The 12,137-nt window shown below is 36.0% G+C and overlaps 1 protein-coding gene and 1 long non-coding RNA gene across 2 annotated transcripts; both read left to right on the top strand.

Moving 5' to 3' along the window:
- Positions 1-385: 385 nt before the first annotated feature.
- LOC125240603 lies at positions 386-1,820 on the top strand. The gene is made up of 2 exons (XR_007178646.1): positions 386-464; positions 1,544-1,820. It is a non-coding gene; the product is annotated as an uncharacterized LOC125240603 (long non-coding RNA).
- Positions 1,821-5,881: 4,061 nt separating this feature from the next.
- Positions 5,882-9,260, top strand: LOC125241465 (nematocyst expressed protein 4-like). Its single transcript, XM_048149972.1, has 2 exons — positions 5,882-6,014; positions 6,443-9,260. The coding sequence occupies exons 1-2, from the start codon at positions 5,997-5,999 to the stop codon at positions 7,118-7,120; spliced, it is 696 nt and encodes a 231-aa protein (XP_048005929.1). The 5' UTR covers positions 5,882-5,996; the 3' UTR covers positions 7,121-9,260.
- Positions 9,261-12,137: the final 2,877 nt, after the last annotated feature.

Below are 12,137 nucleotides of genomic sequence, written 5' to 3'. Positions count from 1 at the left end.
AATAAAACCTTAATATCTAATCTACACTGTGAAGGCGATCAATTGTCAGTTTTACCGTTTTAGGCAGTCAAAGTTGTACTTTATATTTAAGTAGTCGGAATTGCTTCGCTTGACCTTGTACCTTTTTCGATGTGAGTAAATTAGTACTTTATACATATAATTATAGACTCGTTGGCAGTATTTGATTATTCATTTAAATAATATATAGTTACGTTTTCTTTCAACCCCTTAATTACTAATTAGGTCTCTAACTCTTGGCTCTTGGCACCGTAACTTGATCAGTTTCATGTGCTTGGTCCTCCTTTTCGGAAAACATACGTGATTTTATGTATGTATGTTTATTATGGTTTAAATGTGTATTATGAAAAATTCTTCACTCGCTTTCAGTGGAAAAAACAAATCCAACATACGACACAGAAGTCGGTCACTCTCAGTACACTCACTACACCAAAAAGAATATGACGGTAAGTATTTTTTTATTTATGCTAATACGACGTGCTCGTACATACTAACCACATACAATAACATTAGAAATTACTATACAAGTACGGAAAAGAGGAAATTCTAAACGAGTGGCAATAAGTTTTAATTCGACACAACTGGCCAATCTCTTCCCACGAATAATTATTTTACGTTTTACAGTACATTATGGCTCATTCAAGTTTTAAGACGATACGGTAGGGGTCGATTCTCCATACAAACGCCTTCGACTATTTCCTCCCTGGTTTTTGAAGATAGAGCAATGATTTTTTCAACACAGATTGTTATTATTTTTATCTGTGTCGGACCGTTTTGATTTTTTTGATATTCAACTTTTTAGAGACTCTAGAGCCAATCAAAAATTTCCAAAAATGGCCTTTTTCATTGTGGCGCAAAAAAAGGTGTGATACTCAAGATTGGTAACAATTAACCAAAAAAGCTAAACGGTCTGACATAGATTATTTCATTGTTATTCAGATTCTCAAATTTCGTTCCGATTGATTAAGTTTTGAAGGAGGAAAGAGTCAAGAGCGGAACCTCGATTTTAAGATTTTTTTTAAATATCTTTTGACTGAGTTGTTCTTAATGGACATTTTTTTTTCGATAAATCTAGTTAATAACAGTTGTATATTTAACTAAAATTCCCAAGTTGAAAGGGGGCTCCTTTCCATTTTAGCATTTTCGCTACCGTATCCTCTTAACGTGGGCAGTTGGGCACATATGTAAATAACTCATTTACGCACTCGTGCACCGTACGTAATGAAGTATTTCTGCCACTTTACTTTATTCATCACTAGTTTTTTAAATCATTTTAAATAGGTATGTAATGCCATTCTTTTACTTTAAAAAGGAAGAGATTCGGGTCTTTTTTGTACGATGACTGGAGCTCAATTGGGTTATTACCCGAAAAGAATTGGTTTTATATTCTTGAATACCTTCAAGCCTTCTTCTTGGAGAAGTCACGGAAATCCTCTAATATACTGTATGTTTTCCCGCTCTCGGAAAGCACTATTTGCTTGCAGTCCAATCTGTATCGGCCCTAATATAGCAACTTTGATTTCAGATTGAATTGAAAGCTCGGTGTGGGATTGAATGGCGCTGGCTCGGTGGTCAGGATCACATACAGACTTGTACTTCGAGCACCGATGAAATAGCGTGCACGGTTGGATAATTGAAGAAGACCGTGAATAGACCTTCCCTGGAGCTATTGCTGTGAAAATAATCCGTTCATAAAGATAATTCCATCAGTAAGAGACGACATACCTAACTTTGGGCCGGCAGACGTCACAAATCAACGCGGATATAAACAGTCATTAATAAATACCAAGGCTAAAAGAAAATGCAACATATCGTAACCTTTACAACACATTACCTCACAAAATTAGTGTGTAAAATATTTTGTTTTTCAAAATGTGTGTTTTTTCCTGCCTGACTACCAATTATGGGTACCAATATAAACCCTTTCCCAACCAAAGAGCCCCCTAACCCACGGGCCGACCTAATGTACTCACTCGTAAAAGTAAGTAAGTAAATAAAAAAAAAACAAGATAGCTACTTATAGCAATAACAACGGTGCAGTTCCAAATCTACTTTGTGAATTTCTGTGTTTGTATGTTATCGCCATGGCCCAAAGAGAGCCCAAAGAAAATGAACATTTTTAACCGTCGCCTCATATCTCTCAAGAAGGACGGTTATCAAGTCGTCTGTATGTTTTTTTTTTTTAATGTTTGTTCCTCGATATCTCCTTCGTTACTGGACCGATTTTGAATTTTTTTTTTTGATTAATTGTATATGCATACAGATTGGTCCCATTTTTCTCAGAACCCAGTTCTGATGATGGGATCCTGGAGAAATCGAGGGAACTCCTCGAATCTGAAAGGCATACATATGGTGATTTTTGTGTTTTCAAAGGAACAGCATGCATTTAGGTACGGAACAGTGACATTTGGTGCAGTGGAACTGCTGATGATCGCCAGAACGGAACTCTTCAAATCTGAACGGCACGCTTATAGTGACTTTGCTATTTTTATAAGAACAGAGTGCACTTTCGTCCAGAACAGTGACATTTGGTGCAGTGGAATTGCTGATGATGGTCAGAACCGAACTCCTCAAATCTGAACGGCACGCTTATACTGACTTTGCTATTTTTATAAGAACAGCATGCACTTACGTCCAGAACAGTGACATTTGGTGCAGTGGAACTGCTGATGATCCAAACTCCTCAAATCTGAACGGCACGCTTATAGTGACTTTGCCATTTTTATAAGAACAGCATGCGCTTACGTCTAGAACAGTGACATTTGGTACAGTGGAACTGCTGATGATAGTCAAATCTGAACCGAACTTCCAGCATGCACTCAAACAGTCTTTGGTGCAGTGGACTGCTGATGATAGTCACCGAACTCAAATCTGAACGTCATAGACTTTGGTATTTTTGTAAGAAAAGCATGCATTTAAGTTCAGAACAGTGACATTTAGTTATGTTTGTTAAGCATATTGAGTTTTCAAGTCAAAGTTTGTCAAGCTTCGATTTCTTATAATATAATCGGATTCATGAGGAATTGAGGAAACTCCTCAAACCTTAACGTTATACGTATATACATTTGTGTTGTCATCTAATAATTAAAGCATTAAAAGCAGTTTTAAAAAATACTTACACATTTCTACATAATCCAACATTCGCAAGTAGCTTTCACCAGAACCCGAAAGGCGACGGTTTTTTTTTCTTAAACATTATATAAAGTTAAATTTTCCTTAAAACGTACCGCAACCCCGTCCTATTCTTACTTAAACAGTTACAATGAGTTTTAACGTTTTAGATTAAGTTTCTACGTTACTCGTTAGCGTAAAACGTTAACACCAAGGAAAGTTTATATAATTTTTAACCGTCGCCTCATATCTCTCAAGAAGGACGGTTATCAAGTCGACTGTATGTTTTTTTTTTATGTTTGTTCCTCGATATATCCGTCGTTACTGGACCGATTTTGAATTTTTTTTTTGATTGAATGTATATGCATACAGATTGGTCCCATTTTTCTCAGAACCCAGTTCTGATGATGGGATCCTGGAGAAATCGAGGGAACTCCTCGAATCTGAAAGGCATACATATGGTGATTTTTGTGTTTTTAAAGGAACAGCATGCATTTAGGTACGGAACAGTGACATTTGGTGCAGTGGAACTGCTGATGAGATGGCCAGAACGGAACTCTTCAAATCTGAACGGCACGCTTATAGTGACTTTGGTGTTTTTATAAGAACAGCATGCACTTTCGTCCAGAACAGTGACATTTGGTGCAGTGGAACTGCTGATGATGGCCAGAACCAAACTCCTCAAATCTGAACGGCACGCTTATAGTGACTTTGCCATTTTTATAAGAACAGCATGCGCTTACGTCTAGAACAGTGACATTTGGTACAGTGCAACTGCTGATGATGGTCAGAACCGAACTCCTCAAATCTGAACGGCACGCTTATAGTGACTTTGGTATTTTTATAAGAAGAGCATGCACTTACGTCCAGAACAGTGACATTTGGTGCAGTGGAACTGCTGATGATAGTCAGAACCGTACTCCTCAAATCTGAAGGGCACACTCATAGTGACTTTGGTATTTTTGTAAGAAAAGCATGCATTTAAGTTCAGAACAGTGACATTTATTTAGTTATGTTTGTTAAGCATATTGAGTTTTCAAGTCAAAGTTTGTCAAGCTTCGATTTCTTATAATATAATCGGATTCATGAGGAATTGAGGAAACTCCTCAAACCTTAACGTTATACGTATACTCATTTGTGTTGCCATCTAATAATTAAAGCATTAAAAGCAGTTTTAAAAAAACTCATTTCTACATAATCCAACATTCGCAAGTAGCTTTCACCAGAACCCGAAAGGCGACGGTTTTTTTTTTCTTAAAAATTATGTAGTAAGTAAGTAACCGTTCGAGTTAAATGTATTCTAAAACGAAGGTAGAAGCTCCGATGTAAGTACTACATAAAGCATAATCTTTTTCTATCGCATTTTTCACGGAAAAGAATGTGTGAAAGATTACAGGCAGGCTCAATACAAAATATACGACGCTCCGTTAATTTCTATGATAAAATATATCTGATGTAGATGCAGTTGTGCAGTTGTCATCGTCAAGCGGTATTGAACATTGAAATAATTTAGAGGTTTTTCTTCCTTTTTTAGGGTTCCGTAGTCAACTAGGAACCCTTATAGTTTCGCCATGTCTGTCTGTCTGTCCGTCCGTCCGTCCGTCCGTCCGTCCGTCCGTCCGTCCGTCCGTCCGTCCGCCGCGGATAATCTCAGTAATGGTTAGCACTAGAAAGCTGAAATTTGGTACCAATATGTACATCAATCACGCCGACAAAGTGCAAAAATAAAAAATGGAAAAAAATGTTTTATTAGGGTACCCCCTACATGTAAAGTGGGGGCTGATATTTTTTTTCATTCCAACCCCAACGTGTGATATATTCTTGGATAGGTATTTAAAAATGAATAAGGGTTTACTAAGATCATATTTTGATATTATTAATATTTTCGGAAATAATCGCTCCTAAAGGAAAAAAAAGTGCGTCCCCCCCCTCTAACTTTTGAACCATATGTTTAAAAAATATGAAAAAAATCACAAAAGTAGAACTTTATAAATACTTTCTAGGAAAATTGTTTTGAACTTGATAGGTCCAGTAGTTTTTGAGAAAAATACGGAAAACTACGGAACCCTACACTGAGCGTGGCCCGACACGCTCTTGGCCGGTTTTTCCTCCTTTTACGAGTTCTACCGTACAATGGCCTGTGCTCTGAAGAACTGTTTTATATGATGCCATACGGAGGAAAAAAATCTTCTAGCAGATCGGTCGGGGTATTTCCGAGGTTCTACGGTTCTGAGTTTTTCAAAAAAGAATTGTACCTAGTTAAAAAATAATTGCAACGCGCAAGTAAATACCTACGGAGTTGAAAGCATCCATAGATTACGGTGACTGCTTATAGTGATTATTGTAAGGGTCCTTATGTGGGCTTCTTTGCCATCGACGTAGATATAGGTAAGTTACATATTGTAAATGTAAAGTGATTTTATATTCTCAAGAAGTTGAGGGTATTGTTGAGAAAATCCAATCCATCTTGTGAGACATTTCCCCGAAGTAGGAAAATATTTTATTTTTGATACATTTGTATTTATTATTGTATATGTGAATATAATATTGAGAAATATTCAATGACACACTACCAATACGAATAAATACCAAGAAATCAGGAACGCTTATTTATTTTGTAATATAAACATAAATAAATGATTTTACGAGGAATCGAATCCGGGCCCTCTTGCTTCGTTGGCAGGCAAGGCGTCATATAACACTCATAACGTCTGGTTTATTCGCCGTTTTCCTCATTCACCCATTTTGTAAAAGAGAAAAGAAACCTTTGTGCCTTCATTACATTGTGTATAGTTACAAAAAGTTAAAAACGAGCCTGCTTCCTTTGTAGTACTGCAGATGTGCTTCGCCGTGGTTTCGCAACAGCCATGGACCGTGCTGGGAAGGTGAGGAAACTTAAATACTATTGTGTCTATTCGAATAGTCATGAGCCTGTATTTCAGGGCCAGTATCGTTTACATATTTTTTGAACAGTGACGATTATTATAAAGTGAAATGGATGAATGACAAAAGCAAGTGTAATTTTATAATAGTCATAATGATTTTAATGATACACAACGTAGGTACGACGTAATTTACAAATTCCTAATTTTTCATACTATGCCTGTTTTATAGTACCTACTACAGTCGATTTAATTTACATCTACTTATAGAAGTCTTCATTTTTGGAATAATACACTGGTACATGCTCACATATAGTATTATACTCGTGTTCAGATATTTTTCTTCGAGTATAAATGTGCAAAAGTGAATGAACTCTAATCTACATTTTATAATTATTTCAATAATAATAATACAAGTACATCATTTTTAGATTGCCGCATTATATGTCCTGGTGAAAGTGGTATCATGTTCCATAGCTGGCTTAACTTACATGGACGCTCTCAATCTGCTTCCATCAAAGCCTTATTTGAAGGGCGAAGATCCCTGCAATCCACTTTACTGGTACCCTAGACATATTCCAGATTACTGTTATACTCCAAAATATACTCCCGCTGCGCCATCGCCAAAGCCCATCCCTGTACCACCCCCAGAGCCAATGCCATTGCCTTTACTACCGGCGCCCGCGCCTCAACCGCCAATGATGCTGCCTATGCCGATGCCCTTACCGGCGCCGCCAATGCCGCTCCCTGTGCCATTGCCGATGTATTTACCGATGCCTGCGGCACCCGCTATGCCTATGCCGATGCCAGGACTAATGCCTCTTCCATCGTACCCAGCACCCGCACCATTCCCCATGGGGCCTCCTGCATACCCACAAAATTATATGCAGGTACCCACGATTCAGAGAGGCTTAGTTCCTGGAGTGAATGGACTAGTGTCTCCTGATGGAGCAATAAACATCCTGCCGTTCTCGGACGTGTATTCAGAGCTACTGGAGAAACACAAACAGAAAATGATAAGGAGACGACTGCAAAAACTTCTCGACGAATACGAGAACAATCCAAAAAAGAAAAGCCCCCGAAAACAAGTCTGGATGGATTATGAGTAATAATAGGTACGGATATACATATTTTAGATTGAGATGATGTCATGTCATTAAAACAAAAATATAATAATTAAACATTTATTACAAGTATCTATTAGTTAATATTGTATAACTAAGTTTGCCTATAATAAAACTTGACTTAAACAAGATATGTATAAATTGTAAACTTACATATCAAGGACCATCAATAGACGTGATTGATCGTCATTAACCTTAATTATTGGACGGATTTCCTGAGGGCTACAAAATGTACAAATTATTATAAACACACAAAAATATGATTATAAATACACTTGTTTAATAAGTAGCTAATAATTACACTATCCTATTTATTTACCCTAAATTACATAAATATAAATAAGTTGCTAAATGTGAAATATATGATATGATATGAAAAATTCGTCGCTTTCTTCGGTGATGATGATCGTGATGTAGATTCAACCACAAAAACAAATTGAAGTATATGTCACTGTACAGTCACGGACTCAATTGTTGATCCATTTCTAGCTCTTATTATACTGGAACGTCATAGCTTAACTATGTGGATCAACAATTACTAAAGTCCGTGACCGTACCTAATTCGTTCGGTTAAAATATTTCAATTGATAATGATATCGTAAACATTGCATTACGAAATAGACTTATTGATATCACGTGTTAATATAAGATGATTTCTTATATTACTTACGGCTACATTATTACCAAAATTTAACTAATTTATTGTAAGTACATATTGCCACAAGAGTACAATGTCGAGTCAAAAATAACTAAACTACAACCGTAATAACATTAATATAACAACAGTTGAACCAAGCAAAACAGTTCCTTGCTTAATAATTAGAGTTATTAGTCAAGTACAAATTGGCAAAAAAGAGTAGAAATTAAAAAAGAGGCAACATTATAGGGTTGCCCCTTTGAAAACAAGAGGTGGGGGTACCACCCAACCCTACAATGTTGCCTCATTTTTGCCAGGCTGTAGACCCATCAGTACCTATGTCAAAAGGTCCTAAACATGTTATTGCCGATTACAAAAGTTGTAAGTTTATGGATAGCGGAATAATCTCATATCCCGGCCAATGCATTTACTGATATTTACTGACTCGCCGAAAGTGTTTTAATATTTTTTTGTGCATTATACCGTACACTATACTTAAAGCTATTCATTGCATGAGCCCTAATTGTAAATATTATACCATCATATATTGACATATCTGAACCAATAACATGAAGCCGAGCTATTTAACATCGAGCGAGGGAACTATCAATTTGTTGCCAAGATTCAACAAGCGGGGCGGGAGCAAAGGATTCGATCGGATTACCAAGTTAGCAAGAGGAAGCTAATAACATCGGCGTCCTATTCAAGAACACATTTAATACATTTATACAGGACATTAATCCGATCTTAATCTAGTACTCGCTTTACAAGATCGTGGGCATACATCATTAAACATGTTTTTAAATCTACAACATGGTTTGCCTAAACTAACTACTACCTACTCTAATGGAATGTAATGTATGGACGGTCCTTATTAAAACTTAAATTGACTACTTTACAAAACAAACACCTTTATAAGGCAACTCTTATAATAACTGTGTGTTGGATACGTCATACAATTAGGTATAAGTAAATGAATTCATACTCATATTACTAAAAACGTTCCATCGTTCAATTTAACACATTACCGGGCAGTTAATTTAATAATATTTATTTTGTGATGTTTTGTAGTTATACCTGAATGTTATTGGATTGTATAACAGTGTTATTGTGTTAACAAAGTAAGTGCAAGTTAAACGAGCTGGGAACAAGAAATGTTTTTAAATAATACATTCATAAAGACTTTTGGCATGCATAGTGAACCGCTCCGTTGCCTAAATGACGGTATTACTCAACCTTCAGTTTGGTGGATGGACCGACATTAAAACCGTCGCTCTGCTCGTTAGTCAAACAAATAGCTCGTGGCGCAGCAGATAGCGGTGGACAGCGTTTTCGTCCTGTGAACGATTTTTGTGACATGTCACTACCAATTTAGGATACGCATTGTTCCGGCGAATCTGGACCTGCCGGATATATAGACGTCGAAATTGCCTGCAATCTCAAATATTGGCACTCCAAACTCTAAATTGACATTTATTGGACCTCGAATAAATTGAATAAATCGTAGTTGTTAATGTTTTTCGCAAATCCTGCTAGACACGATATTCTGTGTCCCGATTTATATACTATTTATATATAACTATATACGATTTAAACACAAAATAAGTACATACATATAAGTATACTATTATAATGCGGCTATTTGAGCTGTGGCAAATGCCGGGATAAATGGAGAATATAATGGATAATGGAGAGTACCTATATACACGGTGTTTCCGGTATCACTCAAAACCTCAGACACCCCAACTGATTTTTATTTTTTTAAACTCATCTAGAGTATTCATCTTTTAATCTGATCGTTACTTTTTTTTAAATTGAATTTTTAATTTTCTGTACAGCTCTACTTGACTTTTAGCTCTACACTCAATAAAATAATTGCTAACTACCATCATAAACCATAAGACTATTTATTTGTGGACGTTACTGCAACGACATAAGGTTTACCAATAGACAGCTAAGATGTCACTGTAAAACACTTTAAAGCTTTGTCACAGTAAACTTCAAATTGGACAGGTAATCGCAGTAAGCAAATAAACTCAATATTCAAAATGACAAGGTTGTAATTAGGTACGAGTTCAATTTGTTATGACTTATGATAAACATTAAGATTAAACTGACAAACAACGTCAAACTAGTAGCGGAAAAAATAATCGTCCAAGTAACCGGCCAGTATTAATACCCCTAAATACTGAAAAAAGGTAAACAACCTCTAGCAATGCGATATACACAATGTTGTATTACGAGTACAATAGAATGGGCACGTAAAAAATAACTAATAATACTAATTTAAATAAAAATATTACCCCCATCAAGATATAGCTCAATCGATTCTACTCTCGATTCTGAACAAAGTGTTTTCAGGTTTTTAGTGTTAAGTGAAACACGGTGTATAGATAATTCTTGGATTATTTGTTAAATCTATAGAGTAATATAATAAACTAGCTTTTGCCCGCGGCTTCACTCGCGTTAGAAAGAGACAAAATGTAGCCTGTCACTTTCCATCCCTTCAACTATCTCCACTTAAAAAATCACGTCAATTCGTCGCTTCGTTTGGCCGTGAAAGACGGACAAACAAACAGACACACACACTTTCCCATTTATAATATCGGTATGAATTATTATACATATATTTAGCTTAGAGCGTCGGCTCGTGTGTTCTAGCCAGTCTGATGTTTCTTCAGGTGTCAAAATAAAATTAACAAAAAGTCTCAACGTCATTGTGTCGTACGTGCGACATTCGTAACTTTTTTTGTTGTAATTTTTCATGACTATTGGTGTAAAAAATGTAGCAGACACTTTCCATTACATAATTTTACAGTCGCAATGCCAAGTTGTCAATCATTATTAAAAATAATACTTTGGTGGTCTATCGGTCTTTTCATTCAACCTTTTTGCAAGAACAGATAGTTTCGTTAATTAAAACAAAATACATCTGAGTTACCTAATGTTTCGTATTTAATTGATTATTGTTTGTGAAAGTTGGGTGTGGGAGAAAAGACATCAAAGTCAAGTGAATGCCGTGGAAATGAGAGCGTTAAGAAGCATGGCTGGTGTGAAGTTGAGTGATAGGATCAGAAATAGCGTGATAAGAGAGAAGTGTGGAGTGGATGTAGATGTGGTGACAAAGATTGAGATGGGTATGTTAAGGTGGTTCGGGCATGTAGAGAGGATGGATGAGAGGAGAGTAACGAAGAAATTATATGAAAAAAGAGTGGAAGGGTCAGTTGGAAGTGGAAGACCTAGGCGAACTTTTCTTGTTCAAATCGGGGAAATATTGCAAAAAGGCCAGGTCAGAAGTACTCGAAACCGACGAGCGTGTATGAGAAACGTTATGAAAGTGTGTGAAGCGAAAGTGCCTACTACTGCCTACCCCTCTGGGAAACAGGCGTGATTGTATGTATGTATGTATGTTTTATTCATCTATAACTATTCAATTACGTACCACCTTTAAGGGAGTTATAATATGATAGGTACCTACCTACATAGATATATAATGAATACAATAAATTGATTATATACATATACGAGTACAATTTGACGCAAAGATAATGTAGTCCTATTCTTATTCCAATATTTACTACGAATCATACGCGTTTGAAAATTACATACATAATATAACTATACGTACTTACATAACTCTACAAATAAGACTGTGTCAGAAATGTTTGCGGCCTAAATTTTGTAGGGTGCATTGGGTTAATTTCGAAAGTCACATAAAAATCACCACTATTTCCATCATATCAAGTTTCTCCTTTCGAAATTACCAAAACAATGCATTATTTCAGATGACTAAGCTGTACATACCACAAGGACTATTACTGTCACGGTATTATTCAAGGATTAGTATTCAAAATTAAATTCATAAACTTGATAGGAAGAAGCAACTACTTATGAATAACGTTCCAACACACACAAACGTAACCCTACGCAAACCAGCCATGCTGAATGTTTAACCCGAGTCGAACTCGATCATACGCATTAAATAAATCAAAATAACTGAAATAGGTATTACAATCGAGAACGTAATTATAATCTGACAAAAAATAATAAAAAATTTAAAGTACCAACACTGTAAAGTCATCCCTTTCAATTCAATACATATATGTATAAAAACGGAGACGACACTACGATGTTGCCACTCTTTTCGTCGTTATTTGCTTAGAATCACTGCCTTACGCACTTTTGTGGAAGTGCCAATAGATTTCGAAGGAGATTTTGTTTAACTAACAGATAAAAGTATGGAATTAAAGTGCCACACTAGGTGCTACTCGTCGTTAACTAGTTACTTCAGAATCTAAAGATAATTCGTTAAGTAATCAGTAGAGTCTATTACTACATATACTACATGTACAAAAAAATATCTGA

Source organism: Leguminivora glycinivorella, chromosome Z, assembly GCF_023078275.1.
Source record: "Leguminivora glycinivorella isolate SPB_JAAS2020 chromosome Z, LegGlyc_1.1, whole genome shotgun sequence".
Taxonomy (NCBI): domain Eukaryota; kingdom Metazoa; phylum Arthropoda; class Insecta; order Lepidoptera; family Tortricidae; genus Leguminivora; species Leguminivora glycinivorella.
The sequence above is the reverse complement of the archived record's forward strand: the minus strand, read 5'-3'. Positions and strand labels throughout refer to the sequence as shown.